The 26,453-nt window shown below is 33.4% G+C and overlaps 2 protein-coding genes across 2 annotated transcripts in view; both read right to left on the bottom strand.

Moving 5' to 3' along the window:
* LOC111692181 (zinc finger protein 729-like) overlaps window positions 1–20,083 on the bottom strand; it is a 27,744-nt gene extending 7,661 nt beyond the window's left edge. The window contains exons 1-7 of the mRNA XM_023455992.1: window positions 19,728–20,083; window positions 19,330–19,623; window positions 19,005–19,273; window positions 13,634–14,818; window positions 9,773–9,833; window positions 6,283–6,551; window positions 3,896–4,304 (exon numbers count right to left, since the gene is read on the bottom strand). Of these exons, the coding sequence (XP_023311760.1) occupies window positions 3,896–4,304; window positions 6,283–6,551; window positions 9,773–9,833; window positions 13,634–14,818; window positions 19,005–19,273; window positions 19,330–19,494 (2,358 nt within the window). The 5' untranslated portion in view covers window positions 19,495–19,623; window positions 19,728–20,083. The remainder of the gene's footprint in view (window positions 1–3,895; window positions 4,305–6,282; window positions 6,552–9,772; window positions 9,834–13,633; window positions 14,819–19,004; window positions 19,274–19,329; window positions 19,624–19,727) is intronic.
* A 511-nt stretch (window positions 20,084–20,594) lies between these two features.
* The window catches only part of LOC111692180 (serendipity locus protein delta-like), a 13,322-nt gene continuing 7,463 nt past the window's right edge, over window positions 20,595–26,453 (bottom strand). The window contains exons 4-5 of the mRNA XM_023455991.1: window positions 25,459–25,970; window positions 20,595–20,719 (exon numbers count right to left, since the gene is read on the bottom strand). Of these exons, the coding sequence (XP_023311759.1) occupies window positions 20,595–20,719; window positions 25,459–25,970 (637 nt within the window). The remainder of the gene's footprint in view (window positions 20,720–25,458; window positions 25,971–26,453) is intronic.

Here is a 26,453-nt window from a genome sequence, read left to right as displayed (position 1 = left end):
TTTTTTTTCAAAATATGTACTGAAATTTGAAATTTTTTCAACAAACATTTTAAAAAGTTACAGTATCAAAATTATTTCTTATTTTAAGTAGGAAGACTATTAGAGCATTTAAAAGTGTCTTTAATGCTTGAGTGATTTTAATGCTTTTTATCAAATGTACTTATTTTCTCATGGTGACAAAAAAAATTATCTACGTGAAAATTATTTTACAAAATCAATTTCTGAGTGATCTGTGTAGGGTGAGATTTGTTATGTAATTTTAAATTTAGCGGCGGCAGAATACCTAAAACAAATATTGAGTAGGTAGGTATATAGTTGTAGAGCGTACAACTAGATGGCGCTTGCATCTTTTACCGGCTACAGGTAATTTAACTCACTGTATTACCGATAATTCCTAGAAAAGGAAAGCAATAGAAGTTGGAGAAAGTGTCAACAGTTAGCGCTGTTAATGACCACGAAATCTGTTCAAGTTTCCTATCTATAGTATCATTTATCTAGGCTGCGAAAAGCGTGGTTGTGTGCGAGAGACAGACATGGTGTCTCACTCTAGCACGCACGCAATTGGTTGGAAATGAATACTCGCGCTCATTGGCTCCCGTCATTGAAGTGAAGAATAAGACAGATCTATTAACCTGTCTAAGCTGTAGTTACTTTACCATTATAAGCACATGAACTTAAATTTCATTTAACTCATTCAGCCTACAAATAACAATACAATGTTGCACAACAAAAACTAAATTAGCGTTTAAAACTTATTTCTAGGTCTTAAAATAACAAAATAGAAAAGTATAGTGTTACTTATATGTACAAGGGAACAGGTGGTAAAAATACTGTTCTTTCACACTTGCAACTTTCTCCTTCCGTTTGTTTCCTGTTAGTTCTGCGTCTCTTTCTGCTCTAAATTTAACGATATGGTCCACAATGTTCGGCGGAGACTATTGCTTACCATCAAATGCATGTAAAGATCCATGTTAACTGATTTAGTTCTCTTCTCGGATCGTGGATGGCTTCTCTGAGCACAGCTAGGCTTGCTCTTCTCAATACAAAGTTTCATTATTATAGCTTTTACAGGATATTCACAAAACAACTTCGAAAAACTTCATTCATTCAAGTGTCCTGTATTAACAGTGGAAAATATTTTTAAAGTATTTTTTCATTGTGTTAATTATTTTCCAGTCAATTTCATTGATTTCACTCATACAGGGTGCTCACAATAAGACAGCCGAATTATGTTTTTTTTATTATACCACAAATGAGTTTCATAACAAAATAAAACTTAAACATTACTATTTTCTATTATTTGTTGGGTCTTGTTTAATACATTTTATTCTTCAAAGTTACCCATAAAAAGAAATCAAGAGGCGTCAAGTCTGGAGCTCTTGACGGCCACTCAACTAACTCAACCGCAACATGAATAGGTGCTCCATTGGGTAGAGGTTTTGTCTTACATGATGAGGAAGTGCATGTACTGAATCCCAGAAATCATTTAAAATATTCAAAAAAATCTCTGCGTTTAGATTAATGTTAAAAAAAGGGCATGATTATTTGATAACATAAAATACCATAAAACACGTTAATTTTTTTAATTAAGATTTATGTAATAGGATTAGACAAGCAAGTCGACAAATAACACCACATTAGTTGAGGAGAGTTACTAGAAATAAGAGGAGACAAATTGAAGAGTGCATACCAAATGATGGTGGACTAATAGGAAATAGTAATAATTAAATATTATTATTAATGATAGTAGGCCGTAGAAAAGATCATGTCAAAAAATATATCAAAATAAAGTAAGCCTTTTTGAGTACTACAAAAAAAAATAATTTTGGAAATCAGTCAACGCCATCCTAAACACGAAGGTGTTCCGCTAAGTAAAACACACTGTATATACATCGTCATTGCATCTTCAAAATGCGACATGTATTTTTTCAAATTGTTCAGTGGAGGTAAACAACTATTTCTAGGCCTTTTTTTATTTAAAACTTGCAATTATTTTTACTTTTATCCGGATTGTGCAGCTTGATGTCGTTTATGAAAAATGCTTAAACTTAAAGCATTTTGCTGAAAACGACCATGTTTATACACATACATATTTTGAAAATTGCTACATATCTACATGGAAGGTAACATTAAATTACAAATGCTATATTGAAAATTGTATTATTATTTAAAATACACTTGTACACATTTAAGATTCACTCTGAATATTGACTCACTTAAATATAAATATATACATATTCGAATATTTGCGATCGGTGTCATATTGTAGTATTAAATGTGTGCACTATTGACTATATTTTGCACGATGCAGGAGGGGCGGTAATTCATACCAGCAAACGTTTTCTGTGCAACAATTGAGGTGCTTCAAAAACTGCTTATGGTTAATTATTAGCAAAACATACCGGTACAATTGCTTTTGAGAAGGCTCTGTATGCTTCAACATGTGACGTTTGACACATGTCCTGTATTTAGTTTCATAATCGCAGTCGTTACACTTGTACATTTGAATTTGAGAAGGATGTTTATGCTTCAGTTGGCACTGTTTGATATTACTCTTGTATTTGGTTTCGTAGACACAGTCCTTGCACCATTTGAACCCGTGAAGAATACTTATGTTTCAACTGGTGCTGCTTGATATATCACCTATATTTAGTTTCATAATCGCAGTTGTTACACCTGTCCATTAGAACTTGCAAAGGATCTTTATGCTTCAGTTGATGCTTTTTAATACAACTCCTATACATAGCTTTGAAATCACAGTTGTTACACCTATACATTTAAATTTGAGAAGGACCTTTATGTGTCAGTCGCTACATTTGTACATTTGAATTTGAGAAGGATCTATATGCTTCAGTAGTTTTGTAGTTACAGTCGTTGCACCTATACATTTGAACCCGTGAAGATTCCTCATGTATCAACTGATGCTGCTTGGTATGTAGCCTATATTTAGTTTCATAATCGCAGTTGTTACACTTATACATTTGGACCTCTGAAGGATCTTTATGCCTCAGTTGGTGCCGTTCGATAGTACTCCTGTATTTAGTTTCATAATCGCAGTCATTACACCTGTACATTTGAACTTGAGAAGGATTTTTATGTGTCAGTTGTTTGATATTCTTCTGGTATTTAGTTTCAAAATCGCAGTCGTTACACCTGTACAGTATTGTGCCTCTGAAGGATCTTTATGTGTCAGTTGGTGTGACTTGATATGTCTCTTGTATTTAGTTTCAAAATCGCAATTGTTACACCTGTACATTTGAACCTCTGAAGGATCTTTATGTGTCAGTTGGTGTGATTTGATATGACTCTTGTATTTAGTTTCATAATCGCAGTCATTACACCTGTACATTTGAACTTTCTTATGTGTCAGTTGATGCTTTTTGATATTCTTCTGGTATTTAGTTTCAAAATCGCAATCGTTACACCTGTACATTTGAACCTCTGAAGGATCTTTATGTGTCAGTTGGTGTGATTTGATATGACTCTTGTATTTAGTTTCATAATCGCAGTCGTTACACCTGTACATTTGAACTTTCTTATGTGTCAGTTGATGCTTTTTGATATTCTTCTGGTATTTAGTTTCAAAATCGCAGTCGTTACACCTGTACATTTGAACCTCTGAAGGATCTTTATGTGTCAGTTGGTGCAACTTGATACGTCTCTTGTATTTAGTTTCATAATAGCAATTGTTACACCTGTACATTTGAACCTCTGAAGGATCTTTATGTGTCAGTTGGTGTGATTTGATATGACTCTTGTATTTAGTTTCATAATCGCAGTCATTACACCTGTACATTTCAACTTGAGAAGGATTTTTATGTGTCAGTTGATGATTTTTGATATTCTTCTGGTATTTAGTTTCAAAATCGCAGTCGTTACACCTATACATTTGAACCTCTGTAGGATGTTTATGTGTCAGTTGGTGCTGTTTCATGGCATTCTTATATTTAGTTTTATAATCGCAGTGGTTACATTTGTGCATTTGAACCTGCGTAAGATCTTTTTGCTTCAGTTGGTGCCATTTGATATGATTCTTGTATTTAGTTTCGTAATCGCAGTCGTAACATCTTCGCATTTTGGCCTGTAAGGGATCACTATGTCTCCACAGGTGCCTTTGAAAAAATTTCCTACCTCTAGTTTGGTAAATAGGTTCATCAAATTTATACAATACTCTACACTCATGCTGGGTGTTCGTTTTGCATTTGCTTTCCGATCCATTCTCATGTTTACATCCATCCTCTTCCGCATCTTTACAGTCACTATTCTCGAATGGTTCAATATCCGAGCTCTGCAGTAGCGCATCCCTGAAAAAATTGCATGTACAATTCCATATCAGACAAAGGATACAAGAGTTATATGGAGAAAAACCAAAATTTTGTTTGCCAACATCGATGTTCTCTAGCGACAAAACAAAGCAGCTTGGCACAGAAGTAAGTTACATTGAAATATCATATTTTAGAGGCTTTGTGTGGGTTCTTATGTGAAACGGAAACTGTCAGTGGAAGACTCGTAAAATTCCACAAATAATAATTTCTGAAGACACACAGCTCAATCATTTGCATTTGAAGTTTTGAAATGAAGGTTTATATATCAGAGATTTGATCACGTGCTCCTAGAGAACTCCAAACAGTTATCTAATAACCGAATGATACAAGTTTCCCAGATCTTCCTGGCTAGATGAGCTGAGCCGTCTTCTTCAAGCAATATAGAGTAAATAATTCTCGATAGGAAAATGGTAAGTTCACAATTACTTAATGTGATTTTTATATCTAAATACAAAGCCTGTGACTCACATCAATTAGCCAAGAAAACCAATACCTTGGCTGCGCCACACAAAGAGAATATACAGAAAAAGCAAATATTTCAAAACAAAATTAATCAAATTTAAGCTAGTTTAAACAAGACACATAAATAATATTATTTATCTGAATTCAACACAAGAACATTTACAATGCAATTAAAAAGATTTCCTTGAAATTTTAATAACTGAGCAGAACGTAAAAGCTTTCCCATCTTATATTTATTAAAATGAAAATAAAACATTGTATTTTTTTTTTTTCATTTTGATATTAACGAGTTTGAAAGCTATACTGATTGTTGTCGAGATCTTATACTTTTTCAAAGTAAACTTATGATTCTTGAAAATTCTTTGCTTGTAACAAATGTGTCTATAATTTGTAGCAATTTGTGTATCACGAACCTTATAAACTGACATAGTAATTGATTGATTGAGGATGATACGACTCCTTTTTTGTAATACACCAATTTTATGGATTAAAAGTTTAATAATATACAGGCCTTCTACTATAAGAGGGCCACTCCTATGGATCTCGCTTAATATACGACGCACGTCAAAAATGTCTGTTGCATTTTTCTAGGTCTTTACGCTCGTAAAAAAAAATTTGATATCCATGGCCAACTTTGTAAGTAATCATAAAAGAACCAGAGTTTAGGGCCGAAAGTTTAGGGCCGTCTGACTTTTTTATTTTAAGAGATACTTAGAGAAAACTTATTTTCATAAAATTTCATGGCAAAATTGATAACTCTCACCTGGTGCAAACAGATTTTTAAAACATCGTATGTAATTTGCTGCGACCTCTACGCGGGCAAAAAAAATTGTCCTCGAAGACAGCTAGGGCTACAAAAATTTCTTGTTTTTCCTCTTTCGTGCGGTAACTACTTGTTGCCTTTATCTTTTACATATATTAAATTTTTTACAATCTTGGTATAAAAAATGTAAACAGTTTCGTGTTAAAGTAGAAATTGTTATAGACACGTTAACTACAAAAAAATTTAATAAATATAATGTACTTCTTTTAAGCAAAATACAGATTTTAGAAAAAAAACAAGCAAATATTTTTGTAGCCACAGCCTGCTTTGATGACAATTTTTTTTTGTCCGCGTAGAGGGCACTGCAAGTTACATACTTCAAAAATTTGTTTACACCAGGTGAAAGATATCAATTTTGCCATGAAATTTTATGAAAATAAGTTTTCTCTAAGTATCTCTTAAAATAAAAAATGTTAGACGGTCCTAAATTTTCAGCACTTTTCCGTTTTTTTTTATGATCACTCATAAAGTTAGCCATGGATATCAAATTTGATTTTTAGGAGCATAACAGCCTAAAAAAATGCAACAAAAAACATAAAGATTTTTTATTAAGCGAGATATATAGGACTGGCCCTCTTATAGTAGATAGATAATAGTAGGTAGTGATAATATCAGGACCAGGCACTGTCATTCTTTAAATTTTAAATCAATGCTAAACTAGTCTTCCCTTACCTACTTTCCTCATCTTCAGATTTTATGTCGACACATTCAGTTTTGATCGACAGTTCCATCTCGCTAATATCAAATTCCTTGTCCAGGTTTTCAGTCTTAACGAATAAATCAGATGGCGACGTATCTGTTCGACTTTCTGTCGCTGAATTATCACAAACATCTCTAATTTTTGCCTCTACTTCTAAGCATTCTCTAAGGAAACTGTTGTGGATACACAGAGAATCGAAACATTCCTTACATACAACGGGATCTTTGATGATATTTATATTCTGCAAATTTGTTTCATTAAATTACAAACAATGCAAGTATTTATTATTGTTCAAACCATTTGAGGAGTCAGTTTCTGAATTGCTTCGAGTTCCTCTTCATGTATGCGCATAAATTCATTTTTTATTAAGTTCATACACAATCGACATATTTTCTGACTATCTGAAATTGACTCGTTTCTCTTTTCCTTCCTGTACACTTCCCTTATGTCGAGCTGTAACATTTTTTCACAATCCACATGTGGAATAATTGTGTTATCAGTATTTAGACATGTCGACTTGAATTCGAATGCTGCATATAATTTTCTTCTGCAAGTGTTACATATAACATCTCTGCTCTCACCATCGAATTTCTGAAATGTATGCAACTTTAACCAAACAGGAAGAAAATAACTTTGGTAGAAATTAACAATTATTGTTAAGTCGCAACACACTCATCTAATATCTTCACTCACCAGTTTCAGCAAGAGAAGAACATCGAGAATATCTCTAATAACGTTTTCTATTACTTCAAAACTATTAACGATAACAGTTTTAAGGCAAAGCCTACAAGAAATTTCTTGAACGTCAGTCATTATATCCCTTGAAATGTAAATATACAACCGTGACTTGTGTCCGTTGTCTAACCTCAATTAAATCATTGGCTCTTTGGATGGAAGGCACCGAATGCACTGTTCACAACCTGAAGTGAGGCAAATATCGTAACTAACCGCCGCCTAAAATTACCGTAAATGGACCAGAATTATTCTATTTATCAAAATAATGATGTCTATAATGAATAAATAAATCATATTAAACATAATATTGATATTTATATTAATTTATATTATATGATGGACCATAGATAAGAGGTCTGTTCCAACAAGAGTCAGGGATTGGTTCCCAACCGTTTGAAATGTTTGGCCAGCTAAGTTCTAAATGTGTCTTCATTGAATATATCGCAAGAATTAGTTGGATGCACATTTCAAACAGTTCGGAACCAATTCCTCATGTTGGAACAGACCTATTAATTAACACGAGTCGGCAGTCGGCAAGACAGCACACATTACCCAAGAAGGAAGGAATGAGCCAATAGATGGCGCTGTTATCAAAAAGAAAGAATCATCGCATTACTGGCTGTCAGGGTAGGAATAAAGAGAATTCACAAGATTTGTATCATAATGGAAATTATCCTACAATCTGCGTGTGCTATCGTATATGGTACGTATGCAGGAAATTATATCAGAGTAATAAATTATTAGNCTTGAAATGTAAATATACAACCGTGACTTGTGTCCGTTGTCTAACCTCAATTAAATCATTGGCTCTTTGGATGGAAGGCACCGAATGCACTGTTCACAACCTGAAGTGAGGCAAATATCGTAACTAACCGCCGCCTAAAATTACCGTAAATGGACCAGAATTATTCTATTTATCAAAATAATGATGTCTATAATGAATAAATAAATCATATTAAACATAATATTGATATTTATATTATATGATGGACCATAGATAAGAGGTCTGTTCCAACAAGAGTCAGGGATTGGTTCCCAACCGTTTGAAATGTTTGGCCAGCTAAGTTCTAAATGTGTCTTCACTGAATATATCGCAAGAATTAGTTGGATGCACATTTCAAACAGTTCGGAACCAATTCCTCATGTTGGAACAGACCTATTAATTAACACGAGTCGGCAGTCGGCAAGACAGCACACATTACCCAAGAAGGAAGGAATGAGCCAATAGATGGCGCTGTTATCAAAAAGAAAGAATCATCGCATTATTGGCTGTCAGGGTAGGAATAAAGAGAATTCACAAGATTTGTATCATAATGGAAATTATCCTACAATCTGCGTGTGCTATCGTATATGGTACGTATGCAGGAAATTATATCAGAGTAATAAACTATTAGTCTGAGGAAATTATCGTATATGTACGATAATTATCGTGCGGTTACGAACACTGATGGAAGAAGTTAATGCTCTTCTTCCTCTTCTATTCTCGGACGAACTTGAATAATAAATTTTATTTTTTAATTCTTGAACGCAGATTTCGGATTACACGGGACAAAAATTGGTATTGTTTTGAACACCCCGTGTTGCCATTAATGACGACATGTCGCCATAATGACGACTTTTTACCTTCATTAGAACATGGCGGCGAATTTGCAAAAAGAAATCATTTTTGGCGACTTTTAGTTTTGGTAAATTTTTTGTTATTAAATAGAAAAATTAAAATTTAAAGTTATGATTTCTTATAAGCATACTATTTTTGCGTTTTATACAATATATAAACAAATGACGTCACAATTACTATCTTAAGCGGACAATTCTAAACGCACCACCTGAAATCCCGGGGCTTCCCGAAGCACGACGCCAGAATATATTCTATTGTTTCTATTACATCGTATTATGTGTACGGGTTAATATTTCAAAATATTAACAAAAATTGTTACAGCCATTTTAATTATTCTTCATGGAAATGCAGATGTTGAGGGAAAAAAAGGAAATAAAATGAGTACCGATTTATTAAGATATATGTGGAGAGTTAAGTTAGATTTAAAAAGAAATAGAGACTGTTGCTTATATAACTGAAAAATATTTTTAAAAAATGTGTAATATTTATAAACTTGAAAAGAACTGGAAAAAGTGTGTCCAAAATCAGACAGTGATTGATTGAATCAGATTAATTTGTTTATTTTTGTTTAATTTTTTAAAGCAATAACAGTTTACTTTGTTTATTTTTTGTTACATTTTTATAAACTAATAACGTATATTTCGGTTTGTTTTGAAAATAAAAAAAAAATTATTTAATAAGGCGTTTTTTTAATTCACCGATTGTTCCACCAGTTGAATAAAGAAAGCCCCATATCTGACAATTCCCTGCTTCAAACATTACGAAGGTGTGTCGACTTTTCATACCAATCGGTAGTGACTTTTTGCTTTCCTGCCCTGGCAACACTGTACACCACCCTAATTTGATTCTTCAGATCACGGCGGTATTGGTTTACATCTGAATATTTTATTTGTTTATTCTTGACTTGTATTTTGTATATAAAGAGACAGTTTAATTTGATGGTAATATGTACGAGGACGAAAAACTTATAATTTCCACATTTACATATGGTACTTATGAATCTGATATAAAAGTATGTGAGCAAATTTTGTACAGCTATATTGGAGTGCGCAGGAAGTAACAAATTATTTTGAAAATTTGTAATGTTAAAGGAAACTTATGTTACTTACCTTGTTTTTGCTTATTCTCTTAGACTCTTGCTCAGAAGCGAACTCTTCTACATTACAAAAACTGCATGACAATAAACAATAGTTAAATTTAGTTCCCAATCTATGAATTTATTTTAAATAGCTTTTTTTCATAGTTATTATTATTATTGTCTTTGATACTATTTTTATTTTAATAGCAAAAATGATTTTTTATGTATATAATTTTATTTGTAGAAAACAATTTGGAAAATTTAGAAGCATAACATAAAAAACCTATATTCCCTTACTCCTATACACAGGGTGTCTGCGAAAGATTGGGAAATATCGAAGCTGGAGATACTGGCGACCAAAATAAGTTGATTGAGTCAAATATGCCTTATGCAAATGTTGCTGGTTTCGAAGATAGAGGACGTTCAATGTGTGAATTTTATTTTGAAATTCCTCAATAATTTCCAAATTTTTTAACTAATTTTGACGTTGCTTGTACAGGGCGTTAGTTATGCCCCATTCCTTTGATAAAAAGAGGAAAAACTTTTTTGCCTTTAGGATTACGGACATTGTGTATTTAAAATAGGAAAGAATGTCCTTTGTTTCATAAAAAAGTTACTCTCATTCGATTTTAAGCAACTTATTAAACTGATGCGACTTGACAACTAACTAGTGTATGAACCTTTCTTTGTTATTCAATGAACAGAAATTTAATATAGAAAAAAGTTATTTATAGAAAACAGAAAAAATTGGAAATTTAAGAAATATTGTTGTATACTTAGGACTAAAAATTACTAATTACTATAAAAATTGTTCAAAATGAGCACCCCCTTGCCTAGTACACTCACGAGCGCGTCTGATTAGTGATGGCTGTACTCTCCAAGTCATTTAAATATTATTTTTTATTTCCTGGCTGTGGTGGAAAATCCTTTGCAGCAGTTCATCTTCACTTGCCACACGAGTTGCGTAATCACTCCATTTCAAATCACCCCGGAAGTAAAAATCTGAAGGATTCAAATCTGGCGATCTAGGCGGTCAGGACGCTGATCCATCGATCTGGATAAACCATATTTAAGTGTTCCCTAACTCTTAAACTAAAATGAGTTTGTTGGGGAAGATCCTCTAATACCTTGGTTAACCTTTTCCAAGAGTCATGTGCAAAATTGTATACTTGCAGGATAGTCATCCCATGCTTAAACCTTGAACTTTTTGCATATGGTATGCGTGCAGAAGTTGTTCTTTGAGAATATTATTTACCGTGCATTTTGAAATCTGAAACTGTCCCGCTATATTCCTAACACTAACTGTAGGATCTTCGGCGACAGAATCTAAAACACCTTCTTCAACTTCAACTGAACGAATAGTTCTCTGAACTCCACCATGTCGGCCCATATTTGGCATAAAACTACCTTAAATAATATAAATGTGTTACAATTACAAGTTAGAAGCCCCTTGATCAATTCGTTGAAATGTTTTTGAATTCGATAGTTGTCTATTGGGAAATCTCTCAGCGTATAGCCTTTGAGCTCTCAATGCATTACATCGTGTTTCTCCATAAATTAAGTGCATATCACCATATTCTGTAAATGTATACTCCATAACTAGGTATTTTAAAAATATTACAACAATTGTCATCACGACACTTTAATTGTATCATAACAAGAAGTAACAGAAACCATAGTAACGCTATGTGCAGATATTGATTAATCCGTTATGATGTGACATCTTTTAATACAGTTTAGGATTTTCCACCATAGCCAGGAAATGGAAAAAATGATTTGACCAATTTTTACTTCCCCTTTAAGTTGTTTTTTTTATAAAACTGTAAATAATTTTGTTCATACACTAGTTGTTAAGTCGCATTAGTTTAATTTTACAATAAATTTACTTTAAATACACAATGTCCGTAATTCTAAAGGCAAAAAGTTTTTCCCCTTTCTATCAAAGGAATAGGGCATAACTAACGCCCTGTACAAGCAACATCCTAAATTAGTTAAAAATTCTTATTTGTCATGTCAAAAAACATAGTAGTGCCAATTTTTTTGTTCATACTATTGACAGTTTTCCAAGTTATTGAGGAATTTCAAAATAAAATTCTAACATTGAACGCCCATATCTTTGAAACCAGCAACATTTGCATAAGGCATATTTGGCTCAATCGACTTAATTAACTGACATCTTCTGTTTTAGAGCAGCCTTTCACTTTATACGGTTGAAACAGGATTGAAATTCCACCGACTATGGGCATTTGTAACAGTTCTTCAATACAGGAAGCTAGTGGTTTATCAAAAATTGGTCAGAATTCTTTTTTCACATCATTTACAGAAGTTTCTGCCCTTGAACAATTTCTTTAGATTACAGTGTCATTTACACAGATATAAAGACTAATGGTGTTTCTAATCAGAAGTAAAGTCAAATATGAGCACAACAGAACTTGGTTCCTTACAGAAATCGGAAATTTACTTGAGTTTTTTGAAGTTCACGGCAAGAAAGGTCTGTATGGACAACACTACGTAGTAAGTCGTGCTCTCCATATGGTGCAGATAGTTGCGGTAATAGTAGCAGAAATATGGCAACACTGTTACATTTCATATTTTTTTTTTTGTTCTGTAATATGACAAAACAAAACTTACTATTTTTGTGTACTCGTACATCGAAACATGAATTTTTGAACCATTAGAATAATAACTGTAACATAGTTTACCGACAGGGAACGGTGTTACAGGAAGATAGACACAATGTAATAAAGTAAGCATGTAGAGTTTAATCATATTTATTCATTTAAGGTTGCACTACAAATAATGTCCAAACCTTAATCCTAAGTCTTAATATTGTGATGATGAAAGATATGACAAACAAAACTTACTTAACATACATCGAAACGTGTATTTTAGAACAATTTGATTCTGATTTTCAAGGTCACTCTAAAAATTGTTGAACTACCAATCTGGACATAAAATTTTCCACTCTTTCCAAATCCGGTCTCAAAAATAGGGTTTCCCATTTAAAAAAATACCTTTGGCCTTCAAATGACCTTGAACATTGACACCAAGGTCAAAATTATTATTGTAGTTAGGTGACCACCCCCTTTGTCCTGAATACCTTTTCTCTGAACATTTTTTCTTATTCGGCTTAGCAACAGAGATATTCGGGTGCGTCGATTAAAATGAGCCACCCGGTATACACATTCCAGTATGACATGATCAGTGTTATATTCAAACTTGCAGCTCTTACATGCGTAATTCACACCTGCAATCACTTTTTCTACATCAATTGCATTTTCCTCAAAGACTCCTTATGCTTGGTTGTCAGCAAAACATACCAGTATAATTGCATTTAAGAAGGCTCTTTATGCAAGAGATTTTTAATAACGTTCCTACATTTAGTTTTGCATTCGCAGTCGTTACACACGAGATGGATATTTATGTTTCTGTTGGAGCATTTTTGATAACGTTTCGTAATTGCAATCATTACACTTGTACATTTGAACATGTAAATGATCTTATGCTTTTCAGTTGTTGCTGTTTGATAGCATGCTGGTATTTATTTTCATAATCGCAGTTGTTACACCTTTATATTTGAACCTGCAAAGGATCGTTATGTTTCAGTTGATGCCTTATGATATAACTCCTGTATTTAGTTTCGAAATTACAGTCGTTACATTTGTACATTTAAACCAGTGAAGGATCTTTATGTGTCAATTGGTGGTATTTGATATTACTCTTATATTTAGTTTCATAATCGCAGTCGTTACATGTGTACATTTGAATCTGCGAAGGATCTTTATGTTTCAGTTGGTGTGATTTAATATGACTCTTGTATTTAGTTTCATAATCGCAGTCGTTACACCTGTACATTTGAATCTCTGAAGGATCTTTATGAGTCAGTTGGTGCTGTTTGATGTTGTAGCTATATTTAGTTTTGTAACTGCAGTGGTTACACCTGTACATTTGAACCTCTGAAGGATCTTTATGTTTCAGTTGGTGTGATTTAATACGACTCTTGTATGTAGTTTCATAATCGCAGTGGTTACACCTGTACATTTGAATCTGCGAAGGATCTCCATGTCGGTGCCTTTTGGTAGTATTCTTGTACTTAGTTTTGTATTCGCAGTCATTACAACTGTACATTTGCGAAGGATCTTTATGTTCCTGCTGGTGTGATTTAATATGAGCCTTGTATTTACTTTCATAATTGCATTTGTCACACTTGTACATTTGAACCTGCGAAGGATCTTGGTGTTTCACTGCATGCTTTCTGATATTACCCTTGTATTTACTTTCATAATCACAGCGGTTACACTTGTACATTTGAATCTGTGAAGGATCTTTATGTTTCAGTAGATGCTGTCTAATATTATTCTTATATGTGGCTTCATAATCGCAGTGGTTACACCTGTACATCTGCGAAGGATCTTCATGTTTCAGTCGGTGCCTTTTCATAGTCTTCTTGTACTTAGTTTTGAATTTACAGTCATTACAACTGTACATTTGCGAAGGATCTTTATGTTTCACCTGGTGTGATTTAATATGACTCTTGTATTTACTTTCATAATTGCATTTGTCACACTTGTACATTTGAACCTGCGAAGGATCTTGGTGTTTCACTGCGTGCTTTCTGATATTACCCTTGTATTTACTTTCATAATCACAGCGGTTACACTTGTACATTTGAACCTGCAAAGGATCTCTATGTGTCACTTTGTGCTGTTTGATATACTCCCTATATTTAGTTTCGTACTCGCAGACGTTACACATGTACATTTTGGCATGTGAGGGATCCTTATGTCTCAACGGGTGCCTTTGAGGAAATCTCTTATTTCTAGTGTCATACTCACACGATTCACGTTTATACGCTTCTGAATCGTTCTTGTGTCTCGCACAATGTACTGTAAAACGACTCTTGTTTCTAGTTTCATAAATACATTTATCACATTTATACAATACTTTACACCCCCGCTTGGTTTTTGTATTACATTTGTTCTCCGATCCATTCCCATGTTTACATCGATCCTCTTCCGCATCTTTGCAGTCACTCTTCTCGAATGGTTCATTATCGGAACTCTGCAGTCGCGCGTCACTGAAAAAATTGCATATAAAATTCCATTCAAATCAAATAAAGGGTTTTAATGTAATATGAGTAAAACAAATATTTTTTGCTGCTGGTTAGTGGCATAACAAAGCAGCTTGGCACAGAGGTAATTTGCATTAAAATATATTTTAGAGGCTCTGTGTGGGTTCTTATGTGGAACAGAAACTGTCAGAGGAAGCGTGACAAAATTCTATACGTATTAATGAAAATTTCTGATATTTATCTTTAAAAATGTCGCTAACACAATAGCTCCATCATTTCCATTTGAAGTTTTGAAATTAAAGTTTCTATGTCAGGGCCTTGATCACGTGATCCCAGAGAACTCCAAACTGTCATCTAATATTCGAACAATAAGCGTTATGAGATGTTCGTGGTTAGATGAGCTGAGGCGGCCTCTTTGTGCAATTCTCGTTAAGAGAAATGGTAGTTCACAAAAGCTTAATATAATTTTTATATCTAAATTCAAAGCCTATGACTCACAGCAATTAGCCAAGAAAGTCAGGGCATTTTCCACTGACGAACTTAAAAACTTTCCCATATATTTATTAAAAATGAAAATAAAACATCGCAATTTATTTTATTATGATATTAATGAGTTCTTTGGTGAAAACTGGTAAAGTATCCTTTATACCCACATCCGATGTAAAGCTATACTGATTGTTTTGTCGAGATCTTATATTTTTTCCAAGTAATTTATTAACCAAGCTTTTGATTGGTCAAAAATCTTTGCACCATTGGTCATAACCAACGTAAGCCTATAATTTGTTATAATTTGTATATCCCCAATATTATAAACTGGTATAGTGATTAACTGCTTCCACTAGGACGATAAGACTACTTTTTGGTTATACGCTAATAATATGAATTAAAAATTTAACGATATACAGAGAGTGTCTCATAAATAATGTCGTGCTTTCAATCATAGGACACTATCCAACAACTTTTATAGGTCTATATTGTTTCCTTTGTAGCCTCAATATCCNATGAGCTGAGGCGGCCTCTTTGTGCAATTCTCGTTAAGAGAAATGGTAGTTCACAAAAGCTTAATATAATTTTTATATCTAAATTCAAAGCCTATGACTCACAGCAATTAGCCAAGAAAGTCAGGGCATTTTCCACTGACGAACTTAAAAACTTTCCCATATATTTATTAAAAATGAAAATAAAACATCGCAATTTATTTTATTATGATATTAATGAGTTCTTTGGTGAAAACTGGTAAAGTATCCTTTATACCCACATCCGATGTAAAGCTATACTGATTGTTTTGTCGAGATCTTATATTTTTTCCAAGTAATTTATTAACCAAGCTTTTGATTAGTCAAAAATCTTTGCACCATTGGTCATAACCAACGTAAGCCTATAATTTGTTACAATTTGTATATCACCAATATTATAAACTGGTATAGTGATTAACTGCTTCCACTAGGACGATAAGACTACTTTTTAGTTATACGCTAATAATATAAATTAAAAATTTAACGATATACAGAGAGTGTCTCATAAATAATGTCGTGCTTTCAATCATAGGACACTATCCAACAACTTTTATAGGTCTATATTGTTTCCTTTGTAGCCTCAATATCCCACAAAGGTGGACAACCAGAGCGCAATCGATCTTCAAATGTCAAATCTCCACTGTTAAAACGATTAAACCAATGCTGTGTCATTCGCTCATTAACCATGTCTTCCTCTTCAATTTCAGATGTTTTCCAGCGACGCTGGCTGTGTTTTATAGATTTTACTTTTTAGGTATCCCCACAAATAGAAATCAAGGGGCGATAAATCCGGTGATCGTGGAGGGCCACTCAATCCTGCCTCTTCTCCCAATCCAATTCCGTAGAAAACGTTGGTCCAAATACTGACGGACAATTAACGCATAATGCGGAGGAGCACCGTCCTGTTGAAAAAATCAAATGATCATCATACTCTGGATATCAGTCAAGGCAGGGTAAATAGCGTCTTCCAGTAATTGCAAATACATTTGGCCAGTCAAATTACCAGGTAGAAAAAAAGGAGCTACCAGCCGGTCACCGAAATTTGCAGCCCATACATTTAATTTTTCCGGTTGCTGTGTATGCACCTCGTGAAAAACTCTTGGGTTTGAATATGAAGGAAATAACCAACCCATAACTCCCGCTAAGAGCGCGGTATGGCCGACTTTACAGCCACAATTAAACACGGCATACAGAAAAATTTTTTTAAATGAACACTTCCACACAACACGCAACCACTTATATTCCGAATCTTTGGAACGTACACGTTGTCTTCTGACTTCCCCTTTTTTCCATATCGAGAGAATAAGGCACAGGTCTCTCGCAATTTAAAAAATCCTTTTTGAACCTCAATTTTCCATCTGGAAAATAGCGTTTCCAATAAAATACATACAGGATCATACATAGGAAACATTTCTACAATTATTATACGAAACAAATATTAACTAAGAACCATTATAATCGTGCACTGGGCGACGGGTATCGTATAAACTGTTAAAGGCAGGCGATGGACGATGCTGCTTCAATTTCTGCATCACTCGTTCACCCACGCCGTAGTTTAATTCCGTGATGGCCACGTCGTTGCCATGACAACTGCCGTAAAGAACGCTACGAAAAGAAACAGAATACAGACTGATTTCAATCTGCGTCACTTCCGTATACATACTTTGTATGGTCCGAGGTTGATGTTTGCTCTCGACGAAGGCAATATTTTTTCAAATCAAATTCAAATTATTATCAGTGACATACAAAATCAAAATCCCTCATATATTCTCTACTAAATAATTGTTTAATAGTACAATGTTTCCAAAGAGCGCAAAGTGACCAAAAGATAAATATGAGATATTTTTTCAACACCTTGTATATAACCCTCAACGGTAATAATTGGACAGGGAATTACGAAACATCTGCTCTGAACATTTGTCAATCTCCCGTGAATATTAAATTGTTAATTCTATAAAATAATAAGTGTAATATTTTTTTGTTATATTTGATGCTAATATTACTAATATAAAAAAGTTATTTGTGAAGTAATTATATAGTGCTATTTTAATTGTTATATGTAGTAAATATAGTACCTGTTTTGTCTTGTTATATATATATTGCCTTTTTATATGTTTTCTCTATGTAAACTAGATAAATTAAATAAATAATTATCTACATAAATCAATCACTTTTATAAACAGATATAAAAATTAGATTTAAAAACTAGTAAGACACACAATCAGAAAAATTAAATTGAACATTTTTTTTTAAGAAATCTTAGGGGGACTCCTTTGCCCTGAAGCCCTGCATTTCAAGAAGTACTACTAATGTATAAGAAATTTCAATTGTCTTACCATGCTGCTTTTTAGTTTCTATGATCTAGTCTTTCTTCTCTAATAATAATTTACAGACCGATTGTATTATCTGGACTTTTATGTCATCATCATTTACGCTTTGTTTGTAACTATTTGTGTTTTTATATCTGTTTTAACTATCAGACTAATAATTTAATTATTAGTAGTAAGAATTGTAGTTTGTTAACTTAACAACAGCATTTGTAAGATTTTGAAATTACATTTTTATTATTACGATTATTTTCCGTGCAAAGCTTAATGTCCCCATCTAAACATGTCATATTGCATCGTATTATTTTATATTATCGAATATCACTGCAAATACCACCTAAAAATATTAAAGTCCCATTCTCGATGGCAAAATAAATTTTAGAACGACGATTGTGGCTATCGCCATCCTTTCGACAGTAACCAAACTATAGAAATGTTGAATTGCAAAGAATTCCTTTAATTTTCCGCATGAAAACATTACGGAGAATATGCAAGCATCCAAAAGTGTACCTTTCCTGTTTTACCGAATTCATTTATGAAACTACTCAATAACTTCATTGAAGATTGCGCATAAAAACGCCCCCCTTAAAACGTCTTACGCCGCCAATAACCAAAGACAAAATGATTAAAATAAAGTAAAACATTTACACTCTTCATAGAACTAGAGAATTGTGTTAACAAGTTACACATGTATAAAATGAGGCATAGTAAAATTTTAGTTATGAAATCCGATTACTTATGACACCCTCTGTACTTGCGCACTCGTTTAATTGTATAAATCGTGACAGCACCACGACCAGGTCTGAGCCATTTTTTTAAAACTAATGCTCTAAAATAGTCTTCCCTTACCTTCTTTCCTCATCTTCAGATTTTATGTCAACACACTCAGTTTTGATCGACAGTTCCATCTCGCTAATATCAAACTCTTTATCCAGGTTTTCAGTCTTAACGAATAAATCAGATGGAGAAGTATCTATTCGACTTTCTGTGGCTGAATTATCACAAACCCCTTTAATTTTTTCCTCTACTTCTAAGCATTCTCTAAGGAAACTGTTGTGGGTACACAGGGAATCAAAACATTCTTTACATACAACGGGATCCATGATGATATTTATATTCTGGAAAGTAATTTTTTTAAGTTGTGATCAATGAATATATTTAACATGGTTCATACCATTTCAGGAGTCAATTTCTGAATAGCTTCGAGTTCCTCTTCACGTATGCACATAAACTCACTTTTTACCAAGTTCATACACAATCGACATATTTTCTGACTATCTGAAATTGATTCGTTTCTCTTTTCCTTCCTGTACACTTCCCTTATGTAGAGCTGTAACATTTTTTCGCAATCCACATGTGGTATAATTATGTTATCGGTATTCAGACATGTTGACTTGAATTCAAATGCTGCATATAATTTTCTTCTGCAAGCGTTACATATAATCTCTTTGCTCTCATCATCGATTTTCTGAAATATATGCAACTTTAACCAAACAGAAAGAAAATAACTGGCAGAAATTAACAATTATTGTCAAGTCGCAACACACTTATCTAATATCTTCACTGACTTACCAGTTTCAGCAAAAGAACATCGAAAATATCTCTAATAACGTTTTCTATTACTTCAAAACTTTTAACGATAACAGTTTTAAGGCAAAGCCTGCAGGGAATTTCTTGAATACAACCGTGACTTGGGTGGGTTGTTTAACCTCAATTAAATCATTGGATGGAAGGCAAGGCAGTGTCAGTGTCAAAACTCACAAACTGAAGTGAGGCAAATGTCATACCCGCAGCGTAAAATTATCGTAAATGGGACGGAATTATCCTACTTATCAAAATAATGTCTATAATGAATAAATAAATCATATTAAACATAATATTGATATTTCCCGACGGCGACAAGTAAATTTCGTAGAAAAAACAGTAAAAATACGATGATCAAATGATGCCTGGATGCAATGTTGCCAGGTCAAAAAACTGAAAATCACCAAACAGTTCCTTTAAAAGTTGCCAGATACGAAACATAAATTAAAACTAAATGTACCTACCTACTGTTTTAAAACAAGTTTTATTACAGATTAAATCAAAGTTCTTGACTGGAAAAAAAGATAGCTGTTGTTGATACTGAAAAATATAATAAATTGTAACCCTCAAAATTTATCAGTACATACTGTTATTATGCCTATTAATAATACCTGTTGTTACGAAAAGTTATAACCGCTGTTATTATTTACCGAAATTAATTAGTATGTAAAATGTTACTTAATGTTTTGGAGCCTAATTTATTTGGCAATTTTGTTTTATTTAAATTAATTTCATTCAATAACCTTTCCACATTTGCGCTGCGACTGTACCATTTTAACTTGTCCAATTTGTTGTGTTTTTTTTTTTAATATAAAGACAGTGTCAAAAGAGCTTTCTACAAAAGTTTTCACCATTTCACCAAATCTGGTGAATTTTTACCAAACCTGACAACATTGCCTGGAGGAAATGATAGACCCACGAGTCGGCAAAGCAGCACACGTTCCCTGGGGAAGGAATGAGCCAATAGATGGAGCTGTCAGCTAAAGAGAAAGAATTATTGCGTTATTGGCAATAACTTATTGCCAATCAGGGTAGGAATAAATTGAATATTCAAAATTTGCATAAAAACGGAAATTATCGTACAATCTGCGTGTGTATGAATACCCATACGTATTATAATTATCGTGCGTTGCGAACACTGAGGAAGTAGTTGATGCCTGTGAGGTAGGCAACCCACCTCACCGCAATATAAACTTTTTATCCGCGTTTGTTTTTGCCCCACTAGACTAAAAGTGTACTTTTTTGACTGGGTTTGACAATTTCAATTCTGCTAGCTATAAAGGGAAGAGCAACCCATAAGATTTTTTGAACGGCTATTAACGTTAAATTATGAACGTGTAACCGGCCAAATTCCTTGCCTCGGGGCTAGGTAAGATTCATTTTGTTTATTATATTGTACCTGATAACCTAACAGATCGACCTAGCCTTCTAGTGTGGCAAATTGAAAACCTTCCTCCAATCAGCTCACCCCCAAATCAGTATTAGTAAACAATAGAACTCAAGTGTGGTGTTTTGTTTTGTACCGAAGAAAACCAGTCCTGCTTCTGTCTCGGCTCATGTAATGTCTCATTGGCTCTGACTGTGTATTAAATTTTGTAATTTCTTTCATCTAGACATTTTCTGTTTTATCAAAAAAAAATATCAATACCTTTTCAATTTTATTCAAGGATTTTATTCAGTACGTCAAATTCTTGTAAATAGAATATCAAAGATGTTACATGGATACATCGATCAACCATATACAGGGTGTTTCAGTTCGAGTGAATCAAATTTTAACCACATATAGAACTCGATAAGTAATTAAGAATTGCCTTTTAAACCAAGGTTCTATGTCTCACCGTTTTCGCTCTACAGGGCCGTATTGATCGTTTTTTTACATCATATTATTTATGATATCTCTGGTATGGTTGTAACAATTTGAGATTCAAATCTGGTATGATGTTAATACCTACAAAAAATTTGTAAATTTTGCAGTAAATTATAGACATTCGTAAGTATTAAGTATTATATATTAAGTATAAGGCAATTCTTAATTACTTATCGAGTTCTATCTGTGGTTAAAATTTGATTCACTCGAACTGAAACACCCTGTATTCAGGAAGCTCAAAAATGGGCAAAAAAAATTAATTAACAATTAAATACAGAATTCTGTTTTAATCAACTACGTATATCAATTTACCCAATCCACCGTTGAATTTTGTTTTATACGTACTGAATATATTTTTTAAATGCATGAAATTATAGTTCTATCTGTGACTGACAAGGTAGAGTTTGTTTCTCCGTTTTGCTTGGAAATAGAAAAAAGTTGATACAGTGCATTCATAAATGCCCGAGTCCCACGCGACCGGATTGGTTTTGGTGCTGAGTAAATTTGGTTTTCTTAAGTCGGCGTTTCAGAAATTACCAAGGAAAAGTCACCAGAGGCGTTCGTAGAGATGCACGATGAAAAACTACCGGCACTGACAGTATCGTATTGTATTGTTTAAAAATAAGTGGTTCTGTCAAATACAGTATGAAAAAGTACCATTACATTCACAATCCGGCATTTATTCAGAGAATTTTATGCAACATGTTTATGTATGCAATTTTTTAATTAATGTAAAATACAATACAAACCTTCCAAATATTACATTTTAAACTAGGTATGAAAACACAAGATAAAGGGCATATTTAATCGCAATAGATTTCTGACCTGTCTGCAATTTGGGATACACTGAGTTTGAGTTTTTTTGCAATAAAAAAAATAGTACAATCACACAATTGACAAAATTGGAATTAAAAGTTTCACACATTTTAGCTATTTACCGCTAGTGGCGACCAAGCGTCCCGATTTTGTTTTCACAGAATCTGGCAATCCTAGACTATATTTTTTAATGTGTTTAAATTTAGCGAATGGACAAAATTTTAATAATGATCTTGTATCCCTCGTTTTTGACGGTTTCTGAATACTTTCTCAAGTTTTGTAAGTATATAGTACGGTTTTATAATTTATTATTCTAACATATATGTTAATTACTATTTATAGATGTTTTGAGAAAGAAATGCAAAATATCATTAATTCAAAGCATGTAGTCGTAACAACCGTTAATAATTGGAGGTATTCAGGCAATTATTTTTAAATACTGATTTAATAGCAACACACCTACATCAAATTAAATGTCACAAAAGCCTTACTTTTGATAAAATATTTCTTGTAACTGAACAGCAACTCACATAAATTGCTAGGCCTACAATTTTGAAAGTTATTATTATCCTTTAAAAGATATATCTTCAAATTTAGGTGTCTCGTAAGCTAGTGGTTTATCAAAAATTGTTCAGGGTTAGTTTTGCCGTTGAACAATTCCCTTAGATTGCAGTGCTATATTTATACGGCTATAAAGACGTTTCTAATCAGACGTAAAGTCAAATTTAAGCACAATAGAACTTAGTTCCTTACAGAAATTAGATATTTCCTATGGTTTTTCGAAATTCAGGGCAGGGAAGGTCTATATGGACACCCTGTGCAGTATGTCGTAATCGAGCTCTCCATATGGGGCAGATAACAAAGATGATAGTAGTAGAAATAAGGCAACATCGTTACACATTTTGTATTTTTTTTTTTTGTTCTTTAATGAGAAAAACAAAAGTTACTTTACTTTTAAATTTTAGAACCTTTAGAATAATGACTGTAACATAGTTTACTGACAGGGAAGGGTGTTACAGGAAGATAGGTACAACGTTATAAAGTAAGCATGTAGAGTTTAATTATATTTATTCATTTAAGGTTACATTACAAATAAAGTCCAAACCTTAATCCTAAGTCTTAATTTTGTGAGATACGGAAATTTTAATCGTTATTAATTAAGAATCTTTTCAAGTTAAAAATGAAAAGAGCATCAGCCTAGTCTTTAATCAAAATTATTTTATATTTCATAATTCACATACAATATACACTTTTTCTACAACATAAAAAAGTCTTAGTTCGCAAAATTGTTGCGTTAACGTAAAATTCAACAGTTTCCTATGCACACGGCACTATCCTCTGAGTGCGACCAAGGTACGTGAATTGAGTCCAGCGAGTTATTTTTGAAAATTACAAATAATTATGGATATTATTTCTTAAATCTCTCGATATATATTTTGAAAATCGTCTATATGGAAGGTAAGTATCTATTTTTTTTCATCGTAAACTGCATCGTTATTTAAAATACACATGTACACATTTATAATTCGCTCTGAATATTGCCATCGCTGTCATATTCACATTTGTAGCTCTTACATGCGTCCATTTGTAACTATATTTTGCACGAAGGATAGTAATCCACACCTGGGAACGTTTTTTGTGCATCAACTGAGGTCTCCTCAAAGACTCTTTATGTTTGGTTGTTAGCAAAACATACCAATTCAATTGCATTTAAGAAAACTTTGAGCTTCAAAACGTGATATTTAATACCATTTTTGTATTTAGTTTCGAAACCACCGTCATTACATTTGTACATTTGAACCTCTGAAGGATTTTTATGTGTCAGTTGGTGCTTTTTGAAATTCCCCCTATAATTAGTTTTCAATTACAGTTGTTACACCTGTAAGTCTGGACTTCAGATGGATCTCTATGTTTCCATTCGCGTTGTACTTATTTTCGAAATTGCAGTCGTTACACCTGTTCATTTAAACCAGCGAAGGATCTTTATGTTTCAGTTGGTGCTTTTTAATATTACCCTTAATTCAGTTCCATAATCGCAGTTGTTAAATCTGTACATTTGAATCTGTATATTCTCCCTGTATTTAGTTTTATGGTCGCAGTTGTAACACTTCTACATCTGGACCTGAGATGAATTTTTATGTTTCAGTTCATGCCGTTTGATACACTTCTTATATCTGGTTTCATAATCGCAGTAATTACACCTGTACATTTGAATCTGTGAAGGATCTTTATGTTTCAGTTGGTGCTGTTTGATATGATTCTTGTGGTCAGTTTCGTAATCACAATCGTTACACTTATACATTTGGACCTTTGACAGATCTTTATGTTTCAGTAGATGCATTTTGATACAATCCCTGTATTTAGTTTCGTAATAGCAGTCATTACATCTGTACATCTGGACCTGAGATGAATTTTTATGTTTCAGTTCATGCCGTTTGATACCGTTCTTATATCTAGTTTCATAATCGCAATAATTACACTTGTACATTTGAATCTGTGAAGGATCTTTATGTTTCAGTTGATGCATTTTGATACAATCCTTGTATTTAGTTTCGTAATCGCAGTCATTACATCTGTACATCTGGACCTGAGATGAATTTTTATGTTGCAGTTTATGTCGTTTTATACCCTTCCTATATCTGGTTTCAAAATCGCAGTAATTACACTTGTACATTTGAATCTGTGAAGGATCTTTATGTTTCAGTTGATGCATTTTGATACAATCCTTGTATTTAGTTTCGTAATCGCAGTCATTACATCTGTACATCTGGACCTGAGATGAATTTTTATGTTGCAGTTTATGTCGTTTTATACCCTTCCTATATCTGGTTTCATAATCGCAGTAATTACACTTGTACATTTGAATCTGTGAAGGATCTTTATGTTTCAGTTGGTGCTTTTTGATTTGGTACTTGTACTTAGTTTCGTAATCGCAGTCGTTACACCTGTACATTTTGATCTGCGAAGGATCTTTATGTTTCAGTAGATGCATTTTGATACAATCCCTGTATTTAGTGTCGTAATCGCAGTCATTACATCTGTACATCTGGATCTGAGATGAATTTTTATGTTGCAGTTTATGCCGTTTGATACCCTTCCTATATCTGGTTTCAAAATCGCAGTAATTACACTTGTACATTTTAATCTGCGACGGATCTTTATGCTTCAGTTGGTGCCGTTTCATATCACTCCTGTATTTAGCTTCATAATTGCAATCCTTACACTTGTACATTTTGATCTGTGAGGGGCCTTTATGTCTCAACCGGCTTTGAAGTAATTTCTTAATTTCAGTTTCATACTCACAGGATTCACGTTTATATTCTTCCGAATTGTTCTCATGTCTCGCACAGTGTGTTGTAAAATGGCTCTTGCATCCAGTTTGGCAAACAGATTTATCACATTTGTACAATACCTTGCACTCCTGCTTGGTTTTCGTATTACACTTGTTTTCCGATCCATTCTCATTTTTACATCCATCCTCTTCCGCAACTTTACAATCACTCTTCTCCGATGGTTCATTATTATTATAGGTCTGCAGTGGCGCATCACTGAAAAAATTGCATACAAAATTCCATTTAAATCAGACAAAGAATTTTGGTGAATATGAACCTATATTTTTTGCCAGCTTTGTTGGTTATCTTTATATATTTGTGCAATATTTTATCTAGATAATAACAGTGACTATAACAAGAATAAGACGGTCAACGAGGCCAATAGGCACGTACCCGCACAAAGTCGGTGAGTCCGGATAATACTACTAAAGTATGCTTCAGGAAGTGCTGCACCCTAATGAATTATCGCGCAACTCGACGTAAGCCAAAGCAGTTCACTGTAGTGCGCGTGCTGTAACTGAACGGCATACCATCAAGGTAAAATCGCACAACGCTGTGTTGCCGCTTACGCGCAAAACAAATTTGAATCTTTCGCGATGATACCGCGGTAATTACGACTACTCGTATCTACCCAATGATCATAGTTGTTACCAAGCAAAGCAGCTTTAATATTTTGATTTTTGAAATAAGCTTTGATTC

The sequence above is a fragment of the Anoplophora glabripennis genome, unplaced genomic scaffold, assembly GCF_000390285.2.
Source record: "Anoplophora glabripennis isolate ALB-LARVAE unplaced genomic scaffold, Agla_2.0 scaffold1008, whole genome shotgun sequence".
Classification (NCBI taxonomy): domain Eukaryota; kingdom Metazoa; phylum Arthropoda; class Insecta; order Coleoptera; family Cerambycidae; genus Anoplophora; species Anoplophora glabripennis.
This window is presented reverse-complemented; position numbering and strand designations above follow the sequence as displayed.